General features: G+C 39.1%; 1 protein-coding gene across 1 annotated transcript in view; it reads right to left on the bottom strand.

The window, feature by feature from the left end:
* Window positions 1-773: 773 nt before the first annotated feature.
* ENTHD1 (ENTH domain containing 1) overlaps window positions 774-27,215 on the bottom strand; it is a 102,294-nt gene continuing 75,852 nt past the window's right edge. The window contains exons 5-6 of the mRNA XM_022597099.2: window positions 14,494-14,892; window positions 774-2,323 (exon numbers count right to left, since the gene is read on the bottom strand). Coding sequence (XP_022452807.2) covers window positions 1,725-2,323; window positions 14,494-14,892 — 998 coding nt within the window. The 3' untranslated portion in view covers window positions 774-1,724. The remainder of the gene's footprint in view (window positions 2,324-14,493; window positions 14,893-27,215) is intronic.

Raw genomic sequence — 27,215 nt, forward strand, 5'->3', positions numbered from 1 at the left:
TGTTCTTACCTCAGTGGTGGCTCTTTCTCAGCTCCTTCATTGGTTCCCCAACTTCTTCCTGATGTCATGTTAGAATGCCCCAGGGCTCAGGCCTTCAACTCTTTTCCACTTTCACACTGACTCCTTTGGTGATTTCGTCCAGCCTCATAGCTCTCAATAAAAACCAACACTAACTCTCAGCCTCCATTCCAACCTAGACCTGTCTCTCAGACTCACTCTCATATCCAACTGTTTACTTGATGTCTTTAATTGGTTATCTAGTAGACATCTGATATTTAACAAAATGGATGCCTCAATTTTTTTTCTGTCTTCAACTTTCCTCATCTCAGTTGATGGCAACTTCATCCTGAATTTTAGTTGCTTAGTCCAATACCTTGTGTTCATCTTTGACTCCTCTCTTTCTCTCATGTATTTTATACAACCCATCAGCAAATCCCTAAATGAATCACTTCTCACTTTCCTTTACTATGCTCACCCTGGTTTGAGCCACATCAGCTCTCACCTGGCTAACTTCAACAGCCTTCTGATTGGCTTACCTGTCTCATCCCATGTCCCTGCACTAACAGTCCCCTCTAGTTCCTAACCGAGTTTGCATGATGAAAATCAGTTTTGATTTGGGAGTCGCACCCAGGGCATTAGAATACTTTATAAATGTCTCATACTTCTTCAAAATTATCAGATATTGTTTTGCCCTTTGGCTAGTAATTGTTGAAACTGAGTGACAGGTACATGGAGCCCTTTACACTGTTCTTTCAAATAAATATGAAATGAAACGAAAGCTTCTCTGGTGACTCTACCACTTTTTTTTTTTTCTTTTTTTTTTGGCTGCACTGCTTGGCATGAGGAATCTTAGTTCCCTGGCCACTCGCCCTGCAGTGGAAGCATGCAGTCTTAACCACTGGACTGCCAGGGAAGTCCTCTGGTAACTCTGATCTGCAGCAGGATTGAGAAACAATGGTCTGTAATCCCAAAACCAGAGCATTTTCCCTATAAATAATTGAGACATTTCTACTTGAAAGGCAGTCTTAAAGAATTTAAAAGATACATGTAAGATGAAAAACACCAAATTTATTTTCCAAAATACAAGAAAAAGAGTACACATTTAAATTCACTTTGCAATATACATTAACAACAACAACAACAAACCACCTGTTCCATGTCCTACTTGTCTCAACTTAACTCTCAACCAACAGTGGCATTTGCAAGAAGGGAAAGATTTCTGGCCCTTGGTTTGCAGAACCTGAAACTTGACATTAGAACATGTGAAATGTCCACTCCAGACTCAGTTCTTCTAAATCAAGGCAAAGCTTTGTTAACAATGAATCTCCATACAGATGGAAAATGAAGGGCTTCTTACTACCAACTTATCCAAAAGCTCTAGAACAGTCATTTGCAGTTTGAAGTCTGACCACAACTTTCACTACTGCTCAATGTATTTTGAGGTCAAGTACAGAGCGTGGAAGAATGAAATTCTCTTCAGTTTCAAATGAACTAATATCTAAATCTGAAAATATTATCAAAGGTGATTCTTTGTCTCTGTAAAAAATAAACCACCCAAATGAATTTATTGGTTTGAAATATACTTGTTTAATAAACCTGACAAGGAAAAATCAAACCAACAACCCTATTTTTACCATAGTAATGAGAAACTATAAAAGGTTAATTTCTTAGTCCTTGGGAAGTGACACCACATGAGTTCTATAAAAAAATGGCTATTGAGATTGTTAGACTCGATGTGAGCACCCCTCAGAATACTGGGGAGACTGCAGAGACTTGTTTATTTGTGGACTATTCCCACTCATGCTTACCAGATGGTTATTGATGACATTAAGTTCTTGTATCACCGTGCTCAGATCTTCATGTAATTTAACTATTGCATTTTTCACCTCCCTTAGAAGAACGTTAGTGGAATCGTTTGTTTCAGGCTCCCTAGGCAGGTCTTTGGTTGCCTGAAAACTAGAACAGGACATAGAGGTGAAATGGTCTACATTTTGGGTGGAAAATGCTACCCAATTACTGCTAGAAATAGGACTTGTCTTCTTTTTGGCAGAATCAGAGTTGTCTGGAAGAATTTCCAGTAGGTTGAGGTGGTCATTTTCCTCTTCATCAGAGGACAGTGGGCCCCTAGGAGCAAAAGGGTGATGAACCCTGGCTGTCTTATCTTTAACAGAGGCAGAAGAAGATTGTTGATGGAACAAACTCCAGAAGGAAGGTCCGGCCAAAATTGGGGGTGAGAGATGAACAGACTTCTTTGGAGAGGCTGAATCAGGAGATGACATGGATAAAGTAGAAAAGGAGGATGCCCCCTTAGAGGCAGTTGAAACTAAAATGTATAAATGATAAAGATTAGGCAACATACAAATGACAGTAATAGCTAAAATAATTTTACAATGTAAAATCCTATCTGGTCTCAACTTAAATAAATTACTTAGAATTTTATATGTTAAATAGTCATAATAAGCCCAAATAAACCCAAAGCAAGAAATAGAGAAAATCTGAAGCTGTGTTTATGTGTCAATAATTCCACGGAAATGAAACTAAAATAGGAATATCAATATTCATCTTGACTCTCAAACGTTGCCCAATATATTTTTACACTACACTTATCAGAGAGAGCAGAAAAGTAAAGTATTACACGGTATTCTACTCACTGCCAGCATTTTAAGTTGACATTTAAAGTAGAAAGTGTGAGAAACCTGTAACTTAGATTCCTTCATTTTTTTTTTTTTGACAGAAAATATTATGGCAAAATGAACAACCAACTACAAGTACCCCACAGTTATAAAACTAGTCTTTTTCTCTTAATGGTCAAATATAGTCAAGACTGAGTCCAACCCATCTGAGATCCAGGACACTTCAGCACATGTATATAATTTTTTTTTTCCACCAAGAAACTGTAAGTAAAATAAAAAGCATTCTAAGCCTATTTTCCATAAAATTAAAAATCTGATAACGTTTTAAACTTGCCTTCAGGCAAAATCATATTAAATCTCTTCTTTCACACTTCATTCCAAATCATTATTTCCCAAACTGTTCTGGGGAACACTGTGTTCCTTAAGATGTAAAAAGATGTTTTGTGAGAACAGGGCTTCAAAGTCAAGACTAGCCAATTGCATACTGTGCCTCCCATTAGGAGATTAATAATGTCCGTTAGCATATTTAAGGTTCTGAGAAATCGACAGTACAGCTGCCCCTTGAACAACATGGGGGTTAGGGGCGCTGGTCGTCTGCACATTTGAAAATCCCTGTATAACTTTACAGTTGGCCCTCCATATCCAAGGTTCTGAATCAGCAGATTCAATCAACCTCAGATCCTGTAGTACTGTACTCCACGTTTATTGAAAAAAATCATGTATAAGTAGACCCATGCAGTTCAAACCCATGTTGTTCCAGGGCCACCTGTAATTTATTCAAGTGTTTTCCAAACTTCCTTGGGCACAGAACTTTTTCTTGTCTCCTTGGAATGTCTATTTACATTCACTTATGTCTTAGGTGGTAAAAATTGGCAAATTCCATGTTAAAGTCTTTGTAACTAACTCTGGGCTTGTTACGTAAAAAACAAAACAAAACAAACGTATCCACTGTAAGTCATAGAAGAGGGGAATTAATGCTTACCATTTAGCACTTATCTTTCTATAGTAATTTTATTTTACATATTCATGTCCCTCTAAACTAAATTGGACCTCCTGTAAAACACGTGGCCAGGGCAGGCAGCTTCTGTTTTCTGCTTCAAAGCTCTCTGAGGCCTATCTCCAGTTCTCAGGAAAGAATGCCCATCACAAAACTTTTGGGGGGTGAAATGAGTATTCTCAGCTGATGCAGCAGCAGGACACAAAAAGGAAAGTAGGAACTTCATGCACACACGGTCAAGACAGGACAAGCACACTTAGGACTCTAGGTCAGGCCTATCCAGACATTCTATCCTTGGATTAAAAAGACGGTATGTGGTAATGGGCATGCCAATGACGAAAGCCTCAGCATATCTGTGTTCTGAGTCACACAGCGACACTCTGAGCTCCACTCACAGCTGTCATCTGACATGTCCCTTCGCCACCCTCTTGTTTTCTATATCCCAGGTCTTTCTCTTTTTCTTGGTCTACCCTCGTGCTGGAGTAGCATGTTCTCCAGTAGTTCACTGAAAAAGGATGCGTGAGAAGTAAAATTTTGAGAACTCACGTGTCTGAAAATGTCCGTGTTCTACTTTTAGGCTTAATGATATTTGGTTAGGTAAAAAATTCTGGGCCAGAAATCCTTTCTTTCAGAATTGTGAAGGCAGAATTCCACTGTCTTCTTGCTTCCAGTGTTGCTGCTCTGGAGTGGGAGTCATTCCATTCATTGTACATAACTGTATGTAACGGTTTTATCTCTGAAGTTTCATGGAATTTCCTCTTTGTCCACCGTGTTTGGAGGCTTCTCTGTGTGCCCCAAGGGTGACTTCATTGAGGTCAACTGAAAGTCAACTGACTTTTAATCAGGAACTCATTTCCTTCAGCTTTAGAAACTTTTCTTTACTGCTTTAATAATTTATTTTCTCCTCTCTGTTTTCTCTGTGTTCTTTTTCTGAACCTCTAACTAGTCCAGGTGTTAGATCTCCTGGACTAGTCCTCTAATCTTGTCTCCCATCTTCCCTACATTTGTCTTTGTGCTCTACTTCCTCAGAGAGTTTTGTCAACTTTAGCTTTCAATCCTACCACTGAGTTGTTAATTTCTGCTATTATATTTCTAATTTCCAGGAGCTATTATTTGGGGGTTCTCAGAAATTCTTTTTGTAGCACCCTGTTTTTGTTTCATGGGTGCCACATATTCTTATCCCTTGTTTCGATGTTCCACGTTAGAAGTTTCTTTCAGATGTCTGGAACACCTTGCTGTCTGCTTATGATTAAGAGTGAAAAATTACAAAGTTGATTGGAAGCTCTGAGTGTAAGTGGGAGACTTGTCAACACTGAGCTTCAGTGTATAGTCATTTCAGTGGGTCATCTGTTGGGGAACCACTAATGTCAGTATCTTTGGTTCTTTCCTCTGAGGGTTATAGGTTCTTGTGAGAACAGTTTCTCTCTCCTGCCTAGAAGGTAAAGATCTGGCTCTCAGTGTGCCGGGAGTCTAGCAGGGAAAGGAGACAGGGTTCTCAGCATTCAGCATTTGGTTTGCATATGGTCACTTAATCCTGTAGTGTTTGTTATAGGACCTGCACACTCAACTCTACCTAGCATCTCTCATTTCAGAGACCCTCCACCTACCTTCTCCAGAAAACAAATCTCCAGACTTCTGCCAGAGGTTGTGAGAGTGGGTGAATATTCAGGGCAATTGTTCATCTGTTTGGCATGGAGGAAAAGTCTAAGGATTTAAATTGCTTTTCAAATAACTATTTTCTAATTCTCTTTATTTAGCACCACACTCCAATAACAACATGTGGAGTAGGCTTTATAACCCCATTTATTTTAATTAATTAATTAATTTATTATTTTTATTTTTTGCAGTACGCGGGCCTCTCACTGCCGTGGCCTCTCCCGCTGCGGAGCACAGGCTCCAGACGCGCAGGCTCAGCGGCCATGGCTCACGGGCCCAGCCGCTCCGTGGCACGTGGCATCCTCCCGGACCGGGACACGAACTCGCGTCCCCTGCATCGGCAGGTGGACTCTCAACTACTGCGCCACCAGGGAAGCCCCATTTATTTTATTTTATTTTTAAATAAATTTATCTTTGGCGTGTTGGGTCTTCATTGCTGCACACTGCATGCGGGCTTTCTCTAGTTGCGGTGAGCGGGGGCCACTCCGTGCTGCAGTGCACGGGCTTCTCATTGCGGTGGCTTCTCTTGTTGCAGAGCATGGGCTCCAGGCGTGCAGGCTTCAGGAGTTGTGGCACGTGGGCTCAGTAGTAGTGGCTCTCGGACTCCAGAGTGCAGGCTCGGCAATTGTGGCACACGGGCTCAGCTGCTCTGTGGCACGTGGGATCTTCCCGGACCAGGGCTTGAACCTGTGTCCCCTGCATTGGCAGGCAGATGCTTAACCACTGCACCACCAGCGAAGTCCCTATAGCCCCATTTAAAATATGAGGCAAAGGTATCTCAAAGAGGCAAAGAAACTTTCCTAAGATCACAGGACTAAAAAGGGGCAGAGATGAGACTCAAATTCTAGTCTCTGATGTTAAACCATATAATCTAACCTACTAAGCTCTAAGTCCACACCATTCTACTATATTATAATTATTTTTACAGTATTAGAGAATTATGTTAAATTCTGGATATAAAATTGAGAAGGCAGGCAACCAGGATGATATGGGAATATGACAACCATTCCTTATATAAAGATACATAAGGAATGGTTGATGGATATGCAAATCTTTATTCAAAAAGGGATAGGAGGACAAAGGGTAAGAGGCTATATTTGGTTATTGGAAAATAGTCACAAAATCTTAGTAATATTTATCTCCCTTTTCTCATATTGTGCACAAGCTGGAACTGGGGTTAACAGGTGAAAGTAATAGGAAAAGAGATTTCAGCCCAATTTAAAAAAGAAAACTTTTTAATAGTCATGGTTTTCCACACATGAAATGAGCTGCTTTGGGAAGTGGTGAGTTTCTTGATACTCATGGAGCTCATGCACAGCCTGAATGACCATTTGGCAGGAATGTTTCAGGCAAGATCAACGCATCATGTGACAGAACTATATATCCTTGGTGAGATTCTAAGATTCTAGGACCCAAAACATGTATGTTAAGAGTACTAAGAAACTATTCTAGAAATAATTCACTCTGGTCAGGAAGAATGATTTCATAAGGAATATTTAAGAAGGCCAGGAAGAAAATAATATTTGAGTCAAATATTAATATAATGTTATATATGTAAAGATAACACAGTTATGATAGTCACACGTGTATGACGTGATGAGTATCTGGTATTCCACTTTATGTGTAGTGTTTCTCAGAGTGTGATTCCTGAACCAGGAGCAGCAGCAACATCACCTGGTTATTTGTTAGAGATGAACTTCTTGGGCCCCACCCCGGACCAACTGAATCAGACACTTGCGAGGATGGGTTGGGCTCAGGAGTTTTAACAAACCTGCGTTTCTGTTGCATGCTCAGGTTTGAGAATCACTGCTTTTTACTGTATGCCCACCTTTCTTCTGCTTCGTAGCTACAACTGCTGAGTAAATAGCTTCTCACTGTTTACAGTTCTGCAGCTTTGATTCATAGGCTACAGGATCCTTTTGCTCATAAAAAGCCACTTCATCTCTAATTGCTGCAGGCCAATTTACTTTTGTTTCCAAACACGCCGCAGCTGTACCAGACACTGCACACTGCACTTCAGGGTGCATCTCCCTGCCTGTTTAGTGACCCTTCTCTGGCTCACTAAGGAGGTTATTTGTTAACAAGCATCCTCTTCATACAGTCCACCCCCCAGAGCTGAAATGCAGAGAATATTGCAAATAAGCTGCTGTAAATGGCTGGTTATAAAAATCTCACTGTGTGATACATGCATGCTAATGAATGTTGCACTCACTTGAATATAGCACTGACAAAATTATTCCAAATGCTGATGTGTTATCTCTAACTTTTTATACTCACGAATAACATTGGGTCTGTTAATTATCATATTACAATTTTAAACTTAAAAAGCATTTGGAAGTACTGGGCTGCCAAAGTAAAATGACAAATACACTTCTGGAAATATTTAAAAACTCTCTTTAGCAGTAAATGGAAATTTTTCTGCTAGCAGCAGGTCTTTGGTCAACTAAACAGTTCACTGTACAACAGAGGGATTTTTTTTTTTTCATTCTCCAATTCATCTCTTTCAGTCTTCCTCACTGATATATAATGGCTGTCAAGTTACCTACACACGTGAATTAAACTATTCTGATTTTGTTCTATGGTTAAAAAAATGAGACATTTACAAAAATCTTCGTAACAGCCAAAAAGTGGAAACAACTCAAATGTCCATCAACTGATGAAGGGATAAATAAAATGTGTTTATCTATACATTGGAATATTATTCAGCCATAAAAAGGAATGAAGTACTGATTTGTTACAACATGGATAAACCTTGAAAACATGATGCTCAGTGAAAGAAATCAGTCACAGAAGGCCACATATTGCATGACTCCATCATATGAAATGTCCAGAACAGACAAATCCAGAGAGACAGAAAGGAGATAGTGGTTGCCAGGGGCTGGGGTGAGGGGGACTGGGAGTGACCGCTCATGTGTACAGGACTTTTTTTTTTTATTAATTAATTAATTAATTGATTGATTGAGTTTTTGGCTGTGTTGGGTCTTCGTTGCTGCTTGCAGGCTTTCTCTAGTTGTGGCGAGCAGGGGCTACTCTTTGTTGCGGTGTGCAGGCTTCTCATCACGGTGGCCTCTCTTGTTGAGGAACATGGGCTCTAGGCACGCGGGCTTCCGTAGTTGTGGCGTGAGGGTTCAGTAGCTGTGGCTTGCGGGCTCTAGAGCGCAGGCTCAGGAGTTGTGGGGCACTGGCTTAGTTGCTCCGTGGCATGTGGGGTATTCCCGGACCAGGGCTCAAACCCATGTGCCCTGCCTTGGCAGGTGATTCTTAACCACTGCGCCGCCAGGGAAGTCCCTGTACAGGACTTTTGAGGGTCATGGAAACGTTCTGGAATCAGTAGTGATGGCTGTACAACTCTAAGAATATACTGAAAACCACTAAATTGTCCACTTTAAAACAGTGCATTTTATGGTACATGAATTAGATCTCAATTTTTTTAATGTAATATTTGAAATTTTATTTTTAATGCCATTATCATAAATAAGCTACACAAAAGAACCAGACTTAGGAGTAACACAGAGAAATGCTAATAAGTCTGCCTCATTATAAGTGATTATAAATCACTTATGCTACATTTGTATTAGGAAAATTGGATTACTGGATTAAAGGTGAGTTTACTCACTTACCTATGAAGTATAAGTTTGGTTCACTAAATTAAAAAAATCAAATCAGTGTGTCTTTTTGTCTGTACAAAAGCAGGCAGGGGCTGCACAGCTGGAAGCGTTGTCGGGCCGTGTCTGGGGTACAGGGAGCACGTGCGCTGTGACTTCCCGGGCAGGTGATAAGACTCCCCTCTCCTTCAATGCTCTGCTCTGCGCGGTGCTTCTGAATCAGCCTGACCAGTAGCTCAGAGTTAGCGGAGATGGTCTGCAGAACTGTTTTCTATCATTTTCCCCATTTGTTAGGGAAATTGTTAATTGTTCTAGCTCTGAAGGCTTTTATAGCCCAAAAGAAAAAGGTATGGTTAATGAGTCTTTTGTGTGTGTGTCATGTTTGGTTTCTTTCCCCAGCAAAGGTGAACTGAAACACAGCTACAAAGAACAACTACTGCTGAAATTCAGAGTAAGAAAACGGAACCGATGAGACAGAAAGAAAGGATGAAGCCAGTGAGAATGCTCACAACTATCCCAACATGAGAATGTATAGATTTTTTTTTTCCTCCCCCAAATTAGAAAGTAAAATCCAATGCGTCTAACACACTTACCCTAACTGTGGCTTATGAGACTATAATGAAAGCTGCCTGCCACCAGATCTGGCTTCTAAGTACTTACTAGCTCCTGCTTCCTTTTTAGCATGCATGATAAACTAACGACCTAAAACAATAGTTTGAGCTCCAAATAAACAGAGGAGCAGAAGGAATGGGCTGTTCTAGGAACAGTTATTTATCATCAAAGGGTCAAAGGAGGTCGCTGCAGCAAATCCATCCCTCTCATTCAGTAAAGACACTAAAGTGTATTAGGTGGCTGCCTCAACAGCGTCCCTGATATTTGCGAACTGCTAAAATACGAGTGTGCAAGTATTTTTTAATTTGCCCAGCTCATTATCTCCAAAGAGTTTATAACATCAGACCTGGAGCCTTCATGTAAACAAATATTTCTTAAAAGAAAACCAGGAAATAGGTACTATCTTCTTTATCCTCCATCATCTGAGACTAGCCATCCATCCTAGCCTCATCATTTCTTGAATTCCTCAACCACAATGACCTTCAGCCATTCCTCTAAGTATTCCCTAGAATATATCATCACTCACAACTGCCCTACTCTGAAATCCTGTTTTCCAAGATTACTTTTCTTCTCAATTACTTCCAGCCTTTTAGATACCTTTTACATTCCTTTTAATACATCTACACTTTGGCCTCATTGAGACAACAGATGCAACGATCCTTCTATTTTCTCTCTATCAGTGCCTCCTAGTTCTGGCTCCTTTCTTGTCCAGTCTAGAATCCCAGGATCCATCACTTCAGCCATTTTCTAGCTACCCCCTTGCCAATACGTCTTCTGCCTTACCTGCTACTAATTCCTAATTCAGGAGTCAGCAAACCTTTTATATAAAGGACCAGAGAGTAAATCTTATAGGCTTTGTGGTACATACAGTCTCTGTTTGAACTACTCAGCTGTGCTGATGTAGCACAAAAGCAGCCAAAGACAATATGCGAGCTGAGTAGTGGGGCTGTTTTCCAATAAAACTTTATTTACAAAAACAGGCTGTGGACCAAGAGGCTGCAGTTCCCCAATCCCTGTCCTAATCCTATTTCAATTTAAATATCTACCCTCTTCATTCCTATCCCTGGGATGCTCAGCACTACAGGAGAAAAGCACAGGCGGCTGCAAATCTGGACTACAAATTACTCCTCCTCCGTCTTCTCAGTGTCTTATCAGCTCCCTCCTCCATTCTCTAGATTGGCTGTTCTAAATCTCCAGTCTCTTCACAGCCCTTTTACCACTCCAAACCCTCAGGCTTGGTAGGTGACCTCAGACAATAAGATACTGAGGCCATGACACATAGAGTGTGGCCCACGAAGGCTCAACGCATTTAAATTATTAAAAACAACAAAACCCTTCCCTCACATCTGGTACAGCCTTTCTCCTCTTTCCTTACAGGCCCGCAGCATGAGGTGACTCTCTTTCTGGTCTGGATTCTTGTCTGCCTTCCCCACATCATGCTCCATCTTGGGATCTCTCACCCACCGGCTCTTGTCTCCTTTCTCTCACCTCGAATCCTTTCCTATAACGGCCTCTGTGTTCCATGTGGCAGTGCCATCATGACTTCTGTCCTATAGATGGAGATACTGACATGCAGAGAGGTCAAGGGCCTTGCCTAAGGTCACACAATTAGTGGTTGAGTTGAGATTATGAACCCAGGCAGTCTGACTCCAGAACCTGTGCCATTAACAACTATGCAATTCAGCCATTCTTTGTGCTATGTTGTGATGTAATTACATTTACATAAGTTTTAAAACCCAAAATACAGTATTAAAATTTTTTGCTTTAAAGAGTTGTATGTTACTTTTCAAATTAGAATTAAAAATAAAATATATAGTATTTTATATTTACCCACATATTTATAATTTCCAGTGTTCTTTTTTTTTTCCACGAGTCACTGGGGTCTTCCCTTACACATACAGTTTAGCAGTCAGTCAAGGATTTGGGCAGAGTTTATAAATGGAATCTGAGACTCCATCTGAGTCTCCCTCCCTTTCAGGGTTTCCCTCATAAATTTTCAGCTTCTCTGCCAGTGCTGAACTCTCTCTTTTGACATCTCAGGCCATGTGCACTGAACAGTACCCTCAAGGTATTAATTTCAGTTACTATATTTTTCGGCTTTGGAATTCATGAATTCACTTGATTCTTTTTTTTATAGAGAGTAGTATTCTATTCTGATGAAATTCCCCATCTTTTCCTCTGTTTTCTTGATTATATTAATCATAATTATTTTAAAGTACCTATCTTATAACTTCAGTGTCTCGATTATTTGTGAGTCTCTTTCCGTTGTCTGTTTTCTCCTGTATTTCTGGTCATTTGGTCATTTCCTGGTATGCCTGGTAATTTTTTGTTGAATGCCAAACATTATGCATGAAAAATTGTAGCAGCTCTCAAGAAAGGATTTCATTGTCTTCCAGACACTTTGCTCTAGCTGAAGTTCGGTTTCAGCATTTGGGAGGGCTGTTCTGTTTCTGGCTTGTCCTTACTCCTAGAGTGTACTTCTGATGCTTAGGGTGTAGCCTGTTAGAGAGCCCAGCTGAAAGCACAGAGTATTTACCAGAGCCCCTGCAATTTGGCATATCCTGAACTCCAACCTCTGTCTCAGTGCCACAAGATTATGAGAATCTCTGATTAGCTCGTCAGCCTCTTCCCATTTAGGTTGGCTAAACGGGTTGGCTGCTTCCCATTTCGTTTCTTGGCATCTTATCCAGAACATGAGCAGTTTAGCAGCAGGCAGATATAACAGTAAGAAATTACACAAAGACTTATGGACTTTTCTCTGTGATTCCCTCCCCTCTGGAATATTGGCCCCTTGAGTCCCTGACACCTTGGAAGTCCAAAACTCCAACCCTACCTCCCAAGCTCAGTGAGACTGTGGAAAGCCCAGGCCTCTAATTTTCCCTCGGCTTCTATCATCCTGCTCTGCTAATAAGCAAACGATGCAAGCAGGGAAAACGGAGGTGAATGTGGGACCAACTAAATGTGAACTAGTTTCCCACTCTTCTCACATCACTTCTGACACCAAACGTGTGGGCTTTCCACACGAAGGATTTCTCCTGTGCTCTGTGGACACCCAGTTGGGTGTCCTACAATTTAATTCAATTCTGACACTAACTACCCAGAGTTAGTGCAGACCCCAGAGATTAAGGGCTTAAACCCTCAAGACTGCCCCCCATTTCAGATGCCAATTGCAAGTTCAGGCCTCCTCTATTTCTGATCTGTTGACTGTAAGTTGAAGGATCCCATGGTCCCCTCCTTGGGTTTGATAATTTGCTAGAATGGCTCACAAAACTCAGGAACATGCTTTACTTACTATTACTGGTTTATGAGGAAACAGCCAAATGGAAGAAATGCATAGGGCAAGGTATGGGATAGGGGCACAGAGCTGCCATGTCTTCTCCAGGTGTGCCATCCTCCCAGAACCTTTATGTGTTCCCCAACCAGGAAGCACTCTAAACCCCGTTGTTTAGGGTTTTTATAGAAGTTCCAATACGGAGGCATGATTGACCAAATCACTGTCCCCTGATGATTAACTCAGCATCCACCCCCTCTCCTCTCCCCACAGGTCAGGGGTGGGCTTGAAAGGGCTTATTATGAATAACAAAAGATGCTCCTCTCTCTCCTATCACTCAGGAAATTACAAGCGTTTCAGGAGCTCTGTGCCAGGAATCAGTGATGAAGACCAAATATATATTTCTTATTATATCACAATATCACAATCCTTTTTCCTAGGATCCTGACCCATCATGTGTTTTCTACCTTGGTTGCTTTACGATGACTTCTAATAGTTTTCCAGCTTTAACCAGTATTTTGGGGGGAGGATTAGACTAATGCTATCTACTTCATTTTAAGTAGGAGAAGAAGTCTTCCTTGTTAACTGGTTTTAGAGGAACTTCTTGCTAATTTTTATAATTAAATGTACTTGGTACACAAGCAGTGACCAAAATTTATTTTCAATTTTCTTTTTGTGGTATTTGTGAAAGAAATGAATCAAAATAACTTCCCAGGGGACAGCCAAGCACATAAACTAACATGGCCATCATAACCAGTACTAACTGGGTTCTCCATCAGCAGTCTCAGCAGAAAAGCTGATCTGGTGACAAAACTAAGAATTAGTCTTATTTTTAGGCTACTCAATTCAAAACGTTCTGGAAAGAGCAGTAAGAAGAGTCTTTTGTTATTCACTGGCCTTACTAGCACCAAGATAAATTTCTTTAACCTCAACATTTTGGCTTCCATTGTTTGTATTTATATTGTACTTGTGACCTGAATTTGAGAAAGTTTATAAGATTTATATTAAAAACTTTATATTTATATGAGTTAATTAGCATTATCATATATGAGAATAAACTACTTAGTCTTTGAAAAATGCACCAGCAAACAAGTTATTCTTTTACTAATTAACTTTACAGAAGAAAGTATAATTATAAAAATGTAGGATTTAATATCTGATGGCCAACGACCTGGAATCTCAACTGGCTTTATCCTTTATCATCCAGTCTAAAGAATACTGCAACCCTCTTAATGTTTTGTAAGACAGAAAAGGGAAGAGATTCTCCACCTGTTTTTGGAATCAGTACACAACTCTTTTAAAAAAGGGAAAACACACACACACATATGCATGTGTTCCTATATATATATATATATATATATATATATATATATATATATATAGGTGTGTGTGTATATACATACTGATATACATACTAAACAATTTTTTTCATATAGTTTTTTAACAACTAGCCTAAATGTTTAACAGGAAGCTCTTCTTTAATGCTAGTTCTTTCTAATTTGTTCTGCATCAAAACTGTTCAGAACGTGTGCTTCAATCAAGCACTTGTAATCCACAAAGATGAACTGCTATTAGCCCTTTAATAAAAGGGGACTTCCCCAGCTCAAGTACGTCTCTTAATACCAATGGATGGAGAGTAAAACGAGGGAACAAAAACAGGAGACAGAAAGCAGAGAAAAGTAAAAGAAGAGTACTTCAAGAGGTTTTTTGTAGACTCACCCCACGTGGTTAAGGTCTTGAGGCTTTCATCCTCCATCTGAACCAGGCCGGATTCTGTTCGCTTCTGATGGTCCTTACTGATTATTACAGTCTGTTTCACTGGGTCAAGTGTTTTGAATGAGGGAGAGACAGAGAGTGTCTCCACAGAGCCCTGGTTATAGAAAGCAGAATCCGACTTTGATATCCTTAAATTAGTGTTGATGAACTCTTCTTTACTAGATGGCCAAAATGCTGGTAAAGTTGTCAATGTTTCAAAACTTTTTGCAGCTGGCTGCTTTTCTAGAGACGTTTGCAAAGGGTTTTCTATTACAGTATTTGTAATGGTACTGTCTGATTTCTTGTCGAAACTCACACTTGTCTGCAGAGATGGGCTTTCTTCTGAGGGAACAGGCACAGCATCTGTGAAGTAACAAATAAGAACTGTAAACAAAAAATAAAACTGAAAATACTCTATTTCAAATTTACTGCATTTTTAATAATTGGATTTTTTTATGCCATAACAGAATTCTCTCCTATTTAGTCGTTTCTACTTTCTTACTATGTTTCTATTCTGTCTGTATAAAGTATACCCAAGCTATAATTGATGCACTAGTCATTTGGTGGCTGTCTTCTCTTTCTTTCTCCTCACTGAAGCCAAGTCAAGGAAAGCTTCAAATAACTTGTCTTTAAATATTTCTCCCTTCACCCACTTATCTGTCTCTGAAACCACTATATTTTTAGTGCCTTCAAACCTTCATCTCTTACAAGATAAACTAGAGAAAATATGCCACATCATACTGGTCTAGCCTTACAGAACCCCCAGCTACAAAAAAGCCTTTTTCCCCAGAAATAAAAAATGTCTTCCCACCCCAGTGTCTATACAAAGCCCGTAAAAGAAAATCACTCTCTTAGATAGCAACCTAATTTTCATGATAAATCTCTGTGGGAGAAAAAAAGCAATTTTCCAGAGCAGTTGTGATGATTACTAAAATGTAAGTTCCATCAGGTCAGGGATCTTTGTCCCTTTTATTCATTAATATTACCAAAGTACCTAGAATATAACAGGCAAAGTACCTGGAATACAACAGACAAATAATATTTATTACAAATTGAAGGAATTGAAAGAATGGAGAGGATCTGGAATTTAGGGTGGGTCTGATATGGAAATATTACTGAATATGAATTATGAGCCTGGTCCAAGTTTCTAGATGCAAATTGTTATCAACACTGTCATTGCTAGGGACTTGCTCTCAGATAGTTTCATCTGAAATTGGATATGGAAAGAAAGAAAACTGAGAGAGGGCAAGAGGAAGACTGTCTCATTTGAGCTCCCAAAAGAGAGGAGGCAACAGGAATTAAGTAAGTTGCTATCAAGTGTTTACATAACACAATGTGCATGACAACACACCTCACAGTGTGCAGTGAGACGCTTATTATCATCACGCGCAGGCTCTGAGTTATTATAAAGAAAAACAAATTCTCTTTGACTCTAACCTTCCTTTCCATTTTCATCCACAGTTGGAGGCTAACCTGGGCAAAAGTGTTGCTAGTTTACCACAGAATCAGACAGTTCAAGAAACCTAAATCATTACCTCTACCAGGAATTCCATTTTTTCCCAGACCTCTCATCTCCAAACTTTTTCATCTTTTAAAACTCAATTCAACTCTCACCTTCTCTATAAAGCTTGCCCTGATTTTTTTTCCTCGCCTAATCCTATTATTGTTTATCTTACCATATCCTGTTCGGAGCCCTGTGCGCAGTTGTAACACTTCATCTTGTTAACTACAAGTCTGGCTGCCCACCTGAAAACAGGCTCCTTGAGGAGACCTTACTAGGAGTTTTCTTTATGCCGCAGCACACAACAGTGCCATTCCCATAGGATGTGTTTGATAAGTGCTTGTTGAGTGAAAAGCCAAACTGAAGCACAAGAATAAAAAAAGGTAATGCCTTTGTTTTTTAAATTGAATATAGTTTAACTACTTAATAACTTCTAAAATATTCCTGATGTGCATATGATCAAGTTATATACCTAGCTGATAAACGTTCTTTTAAAAATTAATATATTCTTAGTAGAGTACGAGATCAATGGTATCCCAAAGTGCATGTGTACATCACCAGATTGACATAAAAGCATTCCTAAAAAGTGAATTTTAGTTAAATATTTTTCCATTGACTTTAATTTTTCTTAGGAGGAAAGTCTTTCTATAAGTAATGAAAGCATCTTGAAATTTAGCAATATGTAAACTAAGATAATTCAGAGTGACAATGACTTTCTGATGACAATATTCATAATAACACTCCATCTAAATCTCAGAATTGGGATGTATAAAGTCATCTGTATAACCATAATTTTAAAGTTTAGTACAAAAGTTTAAAATTACAAAAGAACAAAAAAAAAAATTAAAATTCAATGAAAAAAACCAGACTGGAGTCATTATGTTTCTATCAGCCCCCTTTCTCAATAGTCCAGAAAGAACAGAATGCAATCTTCTGGTTACTTAGACTTTTTAAAAAACTGATAACCTTTTAAAATGAATAAAATACTATGATCTAAAAGAGAAAGCATGATGACAAATGGAAAATAATTATTTTAAATGCACAGATTACCTAAAAGAGAAAAATCTTCACTTAAACGGAAAGCTAAAGAGGCCTGAAGATTCTAGACAGCAAGTTGTACTGGGTTTCTATGCCATCAGCCGTGTTTCATCCCTGCTCTTTCTGTGCAACATGCCAAACTGATCCTCTTCAATTCAATCTCTACTTTAGTTATTTATAGTTCACGTTAAAAAAATCCTGCAAAAATTCCCTCTTGTTTCAGTGACAAAGTCTACATGCCTTGGGTTTAAAGGCCCTTCATTGCTTATTTTCTATCGTTACTCAATAGGAAACTAACCCTCAGTCAGGCCATTCTCTTGGTTACTCACACACCCCATGTTCATTCAGGTCCCTTTATCCTCATTCTCCGTGTTATTTCATCTTTCTTTAGCTTTATTACCATTGATTTCTTACCCTGCACTCCAACACTGGAACACCCTCCCCGTTCTCTGTCTATTTAAATCCTACCTATTCCTCAAGGTCCTTCTCAAATAATTACTATTTCTGGAAGCTATTTCCAGTCATGTCTATCACTCAATCCTAATCCTTCCCTTCTATGAAATAGTATTTATTTCTGTAAACTCATTTTTTCACTGAATTATTTGCTGTATAGAGCCTATCACACACCATATTATGTTCCTGCATTCTGACTTCATAGCCTCCACCATGCTTTTGCCTATAGGAGGTGTGCAAATATTTGTTAAATTTAATAATTCCTTAATTTGTAAATTATCTAATATCAATTTTATATGTTGACTTTGTGTATAACAATGCATAGTGTATGTGAAGCCTAAAAATAAGAATGATCAATCAGGAAACGCTTGTTGAGCACCTACTGTTTGCACTGAACTCTTAGATTTTAGAGACATACTTAAGAAGAAGTCATAGTTCTAATTGTCAATGAACTTAAGAGCAAGTGTGTATTTTATTGAGACAGATAAGTAGATAGGTAGAAGGAAAGAATATATATACATACTTGCATGCATATACACACTAAGTGCCAAAGACATAAAAATAACTAATAATACAAGTTACCAGTTCAATTTCACAATGTATAGGAGACTGCAGCTTCTCAATAAATGAGTGAATATAAAGAATACATTTGTTTAGCAAATGGTCTTTTTCATGGAAAAAAAAGAAAGTATTTGTATATTTGTATACAGATTTACATAACGTAAATTGAACATGTTTCAGTTTGGGTTCCCCCAAAAGCAGACTCTGAAAAAAAGACTTAGATGCAGGTAGTTGATTTGGCTGGTGATCCCAAGAGCACAAGTGAGGGAGTAGGAAAGGTAAAACAAAAAAGGGCAAAAGCCAATAAACTGTATTAATTACCAGATTATAATATATATATATATATATATATATATACATACACACACATACACACATATATATTGTGCTGAGAGGAAACAAAAACTGTCAATGCAGAATTCTATATTCAGCAATAATGTCCTTTAAAATTGAAGGCAAAATAAAAACATATTCAGATGAATAAAAACTAAGAGAATTAATGGCTAGCAGGCCTTTATAACAAGAAATGCTAAAGGAAGTACTTCAGGTTGAAGAAAAATTATTATACCAGATGGGAAGTTGGATCTTTGGGAAGGATAAGGACTGCTAGAAATGGGAAATATTAAGGTAAATATAGAATATTATTTTTTCTCTTAATTTCTTTAAAATATATGTGACTGTTTAAAAAATTATAACACAGTGTGAAGTAGTACAACAAATGTAAATATAATTTATACTACAATCATGGCATAAATGATGGGGTAGTAAATTAGACCTATATTGTTGCAAGATTCTTACATTTTATGCGAAGTGGTGATGCAATGGGACTGCACAAGGTTCAGGATATATAAATTAATCCCTAGAGATACCACTAAAATTAATACAAAGAGGTATAACTGAAAATCCAATTGATAAATTAAAATGGAATTCTAAAAAGTATTGAATTAGCCCAAAAGAAGGCAGTAAGGAAAGAACAGAGGAACAAAACACAGATGGGACAAGCAGAAAATAAAATAGTAGACCTAAATCCAACCATACCAGTGTTTTTTTCAGTCATATTTTCCAGACTGGATAAAAAACAAGATCCAATTATATGCCGTATACAAGAGACACAGTTTAAAAACAAAGTCACAAGTAAATTGAAAGTAAAAGGATTTTAAAAGACATACCATGTAACAATAAGCATTAAAAAGCTGAGTGGCTATATTAAGGTCAGATAAAATAGGCTTCAAGACAAAGGGTATTATTAGAGAATAAAAGGGACAGTTCATAATGACAAGAGTCAATCATCTGGAAGATATAAACATAATATGTGTATGCAGATGTATAACAGAGTTTCAAACTAAATGAAGCAAAAACTGATCAAATTAAAGAGAGAATTAGACAAACCCAACCAAATCACAGTTGGCAATTTTGATACCCCTCTCTCAGCAAGTGACAGAATACACAAAATATCAGGATACACAAGACATAAACAACACTATCAACTGTCTTTACTTAATCACATCTATAAAGCACCACACCTAACCACTGCGGAATACACATTTTTTGGTAAATTTGCAAGTATACATGGTATGTTTACCAAGATAAACTATATGCTGAGCCATGAAACAAATCTCAATAGACTTTAAAAGCCTGAAATCTTATATTAACTTCTCTGGCCAGTGGAATTGAATTAGAAATAAATAATAATATACCCAGAAAAAACTCCCCAATATTTGGAGATTTAAAAACACATTTCAGGGAATTCCCTGGTGGTCCAGTGGTTAGGACTCCACGCTTTCACTGCCTAGGGTGCGAGTTCAATCCCTGGTCAAGGAACTAAGATCCCACAAGCCGTGTGGCACAGCCAAAAAAATAAATAAATAAAAACACACTTCAAATGCCCATAGGTCAAAGAAGAAACTCTGTTAAAATAGCTGGTGCTGATTAGAATTCCTCTTCTGGCTAAGAGGGAACAGAGACTGGATTTAACCTACTGCTTAAAACAACTGAGAAACTGGACAAAATTAATGAAACAGTGTTGCCAGACTGTGAACTTCAGGCAATACAGGACAGTGAATCCTGAAAGAAGGAAATAAAGAAGGTGAGCCCTAAGGATTTTCCCAGTGTACTGCCTGGAGAGAGTTTCCAGGCCACAGAGAAGGAAGTGGGAACACAGGGGGAGTGCAGTAGTATCCTAATTGAGGAGATGGAGCTGGGCATCTGTGGAGGCCAAGATGATAGGAGTGTGTAGGGCAGAGTACCAGAGAGACCTCTGGAGATCTGCTGATCAGTGCAGGCAGGTGAGGAAGCTACCTGAAGCCGGGGCATGCACCTCCTGAAAGGAACAGTAGGTGTGATCTTCAGAGCTCACACGGGTGGGGAGTTCATGCATCCACTAGCCAGTGGGAGACCTCATCATTCACAGGACACTGGTTAGAGTAACACACATTGCTGGTGGGAATGTAAGAGAGTGCAATTACTTTGGGAAACAGTTTGGCTGACCCAGCATTCCACTCCTAGGTATTTGCCAATAGAAAACAAAGTTTAAGTCCTCACAAAGACTTCTTCATGAATGTTTTTTTGTTTGGTTGGTTGGGTTTTTTGTTGTTGTTGTTGTTTTAATGTTTTGGCTGAGCCGCATGGCATGTGGGATCTTAGTTCCCCGACCAGGGATCAAACCCGCACCCTCTGCATTGGAAGCGTGGATTCTTAACCACTGGACCGCCAGGGAATTCCCAAGACTTCTGACAGACAAAATCTGAAAACAACCCAAATGTCCCTCAATAGGTGAGCGGATAAACAAATTATGGTATACCCATACAATGAAATATCACTCAACAATAAAAATGAGTGAACTATTGATGCACACAACTTCAAAATAATTAGGCCAGACAGTGAAATAAGACAGACAAAAAAGCACCTACTGTATGAATCCATTTATATAAACTCTAGAAAATCCATAAAATCTATAATGACAGGAAGTAGATTAGTGATTACACAGGAACAGGGAAGGGGCAAGGCAGGGAAGGGCAGGTGTAAGGATTGCCAAGGGCACAAGGAAACTTTAGGGGATGATGAGTGTTATCTTGATTGTGGTTGTCATTTCATGGGTATATACATATGTCAAAACTTATCAAATTATACACTTTAAATATTTACATTGATTGTATGATAATTATACCTCAATAAAGCTGCCAGAACCATAACTGGTACACCGTTTTGTCTCTTTACTGGATTCTGGCTGATACAGTACTTTAGGTAAATTATTGCTATATCTTTAAATTAAATGCTCTAGGGCTGGGAGAGAATAGAAATAAGGAAAAGAAACCAGGAGACCAGAGAAATTCAGATTCTAAGGTTAATTTAATACCAAAACAAGTACCACGAAACTACACATTCAGGCACTGTGTGAGGTTTAGAGGTACAAAGATGTCAAAGAGGTTCAAGGAAGTCTTCTGAAAGAGGTAGTGTTTGAGCCGAGCTGAAAGGAGGAGAAGTCAACCAAGATGAGAAAGATGGGAAGGGTGTCCAAGTAGATGGGACAACCTCAGCAAAGCAATGAAGGTTACAGACAGCGCGGGGCGGGGGAAAGCAGGGCAGATACAAACCATTCGGTGGTACTAGAGCCAAGTGTGTGGCAGAGGGGAGGAGTGAAATCTGGAGGGAAAGGAAGGAGCCAGGGCCAGGGGGCCTCATGACTGACAGGCAGGAGTGATGAGGAAGAAGGAAATTGAAATCTCAAGACACTCCTTGAAACTCATTCCTCTGTGGTTGCTTCAGCTGAACTCTGCTGGCTCCTCCATCTCACTAAGCAATCTTTTCAATGTTCTTCCCTGGCTCTGTTTCCTCTAAAATGCAGACAGTCTATCCTTGGCCCCTTTCTTTTCTGCCTCTGCAATACCCCAGGGCGACGTCATCTATTACCATACTTAAAGGAGGATGAGATCTATCACCTATAAGCAAGTAATTCACACATTTTAATTCTCAGCTCTGACTTCTGCTGAGTTTCAGCCCTAAATACATAGTCATCCCTCTGCACAGGGCAGTCTCACTACCCTCCAGCCTCCTCATCCTTGGGCGTTTGTTCTACCTCGATTAATATGACCATGAACCTCCCAGTCACGCAGGTTATTTTGGAGCATAGCTGCTCCCACAGCCTCTAAAAGGTCTCCCCGCCCTGTCCCCTCAGTTCAATCGGCATAGCACAGCCAGAGTGACATTTCCAAACTGAAAATCTGATCATTTTCTTTCCAATACTTCTTCAAACTATTTAATATGGTTTACAAGGCTCTTCATAAATCAGTCCCCATTTACCTCTCGTCTCGTTTTGTACTACTTTTCCTAAAACCGTATGATTCTGCTATGCTTAACTTCTCCCAGTTCTTCACATTTACCATGCTCCTTCCAGGCACCAAGACTTCACCCACACTGTTCCTCCTGCCTGAAATGCTCTTGTGCCTCTTTATACCTGACTCCAGCTTCCAGGGCGATGGCCATTAGGCGGACATACACTTTCACGTCTCTCTGGTTTTGCTCATGCTCTTCCCTCAGTCCAGAATATCCTCATCCTTACCCTTCTCTATCAAAAACGATTTCACTCTTCTAAACTCAATTCAAATACTACCTCCTTTGTAAAGTCTTTTCTATATCCTCAAAGTTAAAAAATGAATCCCTCTTTTCTTTGCTTTTGCATAATACAATGTGAATGTTCTTATTTTCACTTATTATTTCAAATATTATTCATTCATTTGACAAATATTTATTACGTATTAGTATGTGGCAGGCACTAAGCTCTGGTATCAGCAATAAACAAATCTGTGGTTGACGACCTGTTAGAGCTTGTTGACAGCTCTGGCACCCTGGAGGCTGAACACCCGCTCAGGGCACACATCCTGTTCAACTTGTTCCACCTGCAACTGACCGGTGGAGTACCTAAACAGTCACTTGATAAATGTTTGTTCAAGGAATCATTATCTGGATGATCTAGTCACTAAAAGAAACCTGACTATAGGACAGGAGAAGTCTTAGAGGACATTCTAATTCAGTCCCTTCGTGATACACAGGAGAACCTGAGACTTGCAGAGATTAGGTGACTTGCCAGGATCACATAATGATTAAAGGGCAGAAGTAGGACTAGAACTCCAGATTCCTGAATTCTAAACCAATGCTCTTTTTAGGGGAGTAAAAGAAGGACTAAAGAGTGTGGTAGAGCCAGCTGCACCAAGTACTTCTTTACCACAGTTGTTGTAATGGTGCATAACTGTGAAGCGACTGGGTTCAGGCCATTTGTCCCTGGGGCTGCCTTTAGGGATGCGAGGCCTTGCAGAGGGGGACAGAGTTAAGCTGGCCTGTGTATCTGTGCCTGTTTGTCTTCTCCCAGGAAGGGATATGGCGTAGAGTTTTTCTTGGATTCATATAAAGAATGAACAGCATTTATGGAGAATTTTCTGAAGCCCAGGAGAACCTGTGGGGATTTGATGGAGAACAGCAAAATGTTTGTCTTTTTGTTTGAACACAAAGCGCATAAATGGATACTCTGTAAACACTAAAGGGTTTGTTTCGTGAGGGCCTCCCAGCTTTCTCTGGGAGAGAATTTCTCTGAATTCCACTGGAAAGGCAGAGAGGAGCACAGAGTGAACTAATTTGGTTGGCTTGCTTTCTCTGGTTTCTCATTTTCTTTCAATTTAAACCTGAATGTCAAAAAGCTTTATTCTCAAGTATGTATCCAGCAGACTCCTGGATGGGAAGCCCAGTATTAAATTATGAGACTGTACCCAGTATCTTCATTGTACAGTGATTTACACCTGCTAATATACTTGATTAATGCAAAATAGGACCTTGAAATGTCAGTCATATTAAAGCTGGTTTGGATATTCTTGACAGTTATCTTTAGGAAGAAGCTTGTTCCCTATGTAAGACATCAGACAGCATATTTAAATGCAAACTTATCACCAAAATGCCTGAAGCAAGGAAAAAACAAAAAACCCACCACCAACACACCTCCACGCTTTGGGCCTAAGGACAAAAGAGAAATAGCTATGCTGTCGCAGGTACTGAAAATGTTTTTGCTAGTTCGGAGACAATGATGAAATCATTTTTAAAAGAGAACGTCAGATTTAATTCTGAGTTGAGAGACTTTGCCTACAGATAGGAACATTCCCATACTGGTAACACTTTTTCATTTTTCAAGAATTCCACTGCCTTGTTTCAGGTACTATAATCACTGCAAATTATTTTATATTCTATTATGTTGTGAATCTAATAATGGGTGTTATATTGCAGCAGAGCTATTGCTGTGATCAGTTCTCCTGTTAGTCTGATACATAGTATCCAATTACAGCTACAAAGCAGAGAGTGGGCATGCATGACAAAAGATGGATACCAAAATATGTATTTCTGTAGTTTAAAACTGTGTAACTGAAGGAGCTTCTACTTTAGTAATTATGTTAACCAAAGGAAATAGGACCTGAAGATAATAAGGCATATATACAATGGAATATTACTCAGCCACAAAAAGAAACAAAACTGAGCTATTTGTAGTGAGGTGGATGGACCTAGAGTCTGTCATACAGAGTGAAGCAAGTCAGAAAGAGAAAAACAAATATCATATGCTAACAGATACATATGGAATCTAAAAAAAAAAAAAAAAAAAAGGTTCCAAAGAACCTAGGGGCAGGACAGGAATAAAGACGCAGACGTAGAGAACGGACTTGAGGACACAGGGAGGGGGAAGGGTAGCTGGGATGAAGTGAGAGAGTGGCATTGACATATATACACTACCAAATGTAAAATAGACAGCTAGTGGGAAGCAGCTGCATAGCACAGGGAGATCAGCTCAGTGCTTTGTGTCCCCCTAGAGGGGTGGGATAGGGAGGGTGGGAGGGAGAGGCAAGAGGGAGGAGATATGGGGATATATGTATAGCTGATTCACTTTGTTATAAAGCAGAAACTAACACACCATTGTAAAGCAATTATACTCCAATAAAGATGTTTAAAAAAAAAGATAATAAGGCCATTTTGCTACGAGGCCAGAGTTATAAATTATTAACATGGAGGGGTGATTTGAATTGCTCATTAATATATTGGTTTAAAGTAGACAGGCCATTAATTTAAAATGGATATTTAATGTGAACGTTAAATAACATGTTTGACATGAAAATCTTAATATATTTACCTTACAATATATACATAAAGCCCCAAATAATCATAATAAGTTAGAATAGCTATACTCTCTATATGATCTATGATAAGTGTGTGTATGCATATGTCTATGTGTGGGTGTATATACACACAGTTGTAGGTTCTGAGAATTTTTTATCGTATATCATTATATTTAACTGTAGTATATATTATATCCAAGTATTAACATAAGAAAGCATATTTGGAAAATACAGTTATGAAATATGCGAAGTATATTTACTACTTCTTTCGATATAAATTTGAGATAATGGTTTAGCGTCTCACAGAAAAATATGGACACATTTAAAATTAAGGTGCTTTTCTTTAAAAATCTTCAAGTGGGATGGCTGAAGACTTTCAGGCCACGAAAATGGATCACAATGAATGGATTATAAAATAGGTAGATACAGGATGCTCATTATTAAATTCTACACCATAGTTATGGTTCCAACAATAATAAAAACTATAATTTCCTTCAATAGATTATCGTTATCAAAACTGAAGCTGGAAATGTCTTCGGGAAGCTGGTGATCATTACCTATGCCCATTTTTCTGTTTTTTAGGCTAGGGTTTAAGTGGATCTGGTCTCTGGCATGCTAAGGTCTCCACGTGCTACAGGGCACACTCTAGGCTGACCAAGATGGGCAGGTGCCTGAAGTGTTTGTGACCATCCAACCAAATCTTGTAATGACAATAAAACCGTACAGGTGACTCCAGGAGGGTAAAATATTAAGGTAAATTGGGTCAGACGTTTAATTCTGACATGAATTAAATATACGAGATGTTTGAAATGGTATCTGGCCCACAGTAAACGAATAAACAGGTACTGTATTTTGGGACAGTCTGAAGAGCTGGCATTATGAGGGAGTCCCCACCATGGCCCTTCCTGGAAGCAGACTGGAACCTGAACACACCAGTACTCTCCCTTCTCCTCAGAAATTTCTGTATTCACAGACCACAAGCACGATGCATGCTCTTTGCACCCACTGGTTCTTGGTATTTGAGACCAAGAGACCTGGTGTGCCGTGGAAAGGTGACAATGAGGTGAGGAACTACAGTTCTCAAACATTTTCCCCATTAGATGTACAGACCAATAATAAACTTTTTTACCTCAGTACTGAGTATAAATCATGTCCAAGTCTGCAATAACGCAACGAACCTTTAAATATCATTTAAATTGTGAATTCAAGTGAAGTGCTATTTCTCATGAAGCATGAGTGCTCCATTACTCAAAATAAGCATACACAAAACCCTGACCTATTAAAACTTCAAGTATTATATAATCTATGTCCCTTTGGAAAACACCTTACTGAATACCTGATGACAGGTACCTTTTCCCTCCCCCCAGCAAAGGGGGATGGTCCTTGTTCTTATAGCTCTCTGCATATATATATATATATATATAGGCATATATATATATATATATATATATATATATATATATATATATATATATCTAGGTCCAGGAAGATCCCACATGCTGCGGAGCAACTAAGCCCCTGTGCCACAGCTACTGAGCCTGCTCTCTAGAGCCCGTAAACCACAACTACTGAGCCCGCATGCCACAACTACTGAAGTCCGTGTGCCTAGAGCCCGTGCTCCGCAACAAGAGAAGCCACTGCAATGAGAAGCCCGTGCACTGCAATGAAGAGTAGCCCCCACTCGCTGCAACTAGAGAAGGCCCACGCGCAGCAACGAAGACCCAATGCAGCCAAAAATAAATAAATAAATAAATACTTCCACATATGGATTTGGTATATGATATCTATTTTATTATTAGCTCCTAAGGCAAAAGAGAGTCAGAAAGAGTCCATTTTAACATCCGAATACACATACATAGCCTGGCAGAGTTCAAAGTTAATATATTAACCCACCTTCTGAATCATTATTCAGAGACTTTAGAACCCTGTAACTCTAACTTGCCCCTCTCCTCAGTTATATGCTGTTGTTACAACTAGCATTTCAGTTC

This window comes from Delphinapterus leucas, chromosome 11, assembly GCF_059928025.1.
Source record: "Delphinapterus leucas isolate spDelLeu-1000000601 "Yukka" chromosome 11, BTC_Dleu_Yukka2, whole genome shotgun sequence".
NCBI lineage: Eukaryota > Metazoa > Chordata > Mammalia > Artiodactyla > Monodontidae > Delphinapterus > Delphinapterus leucas.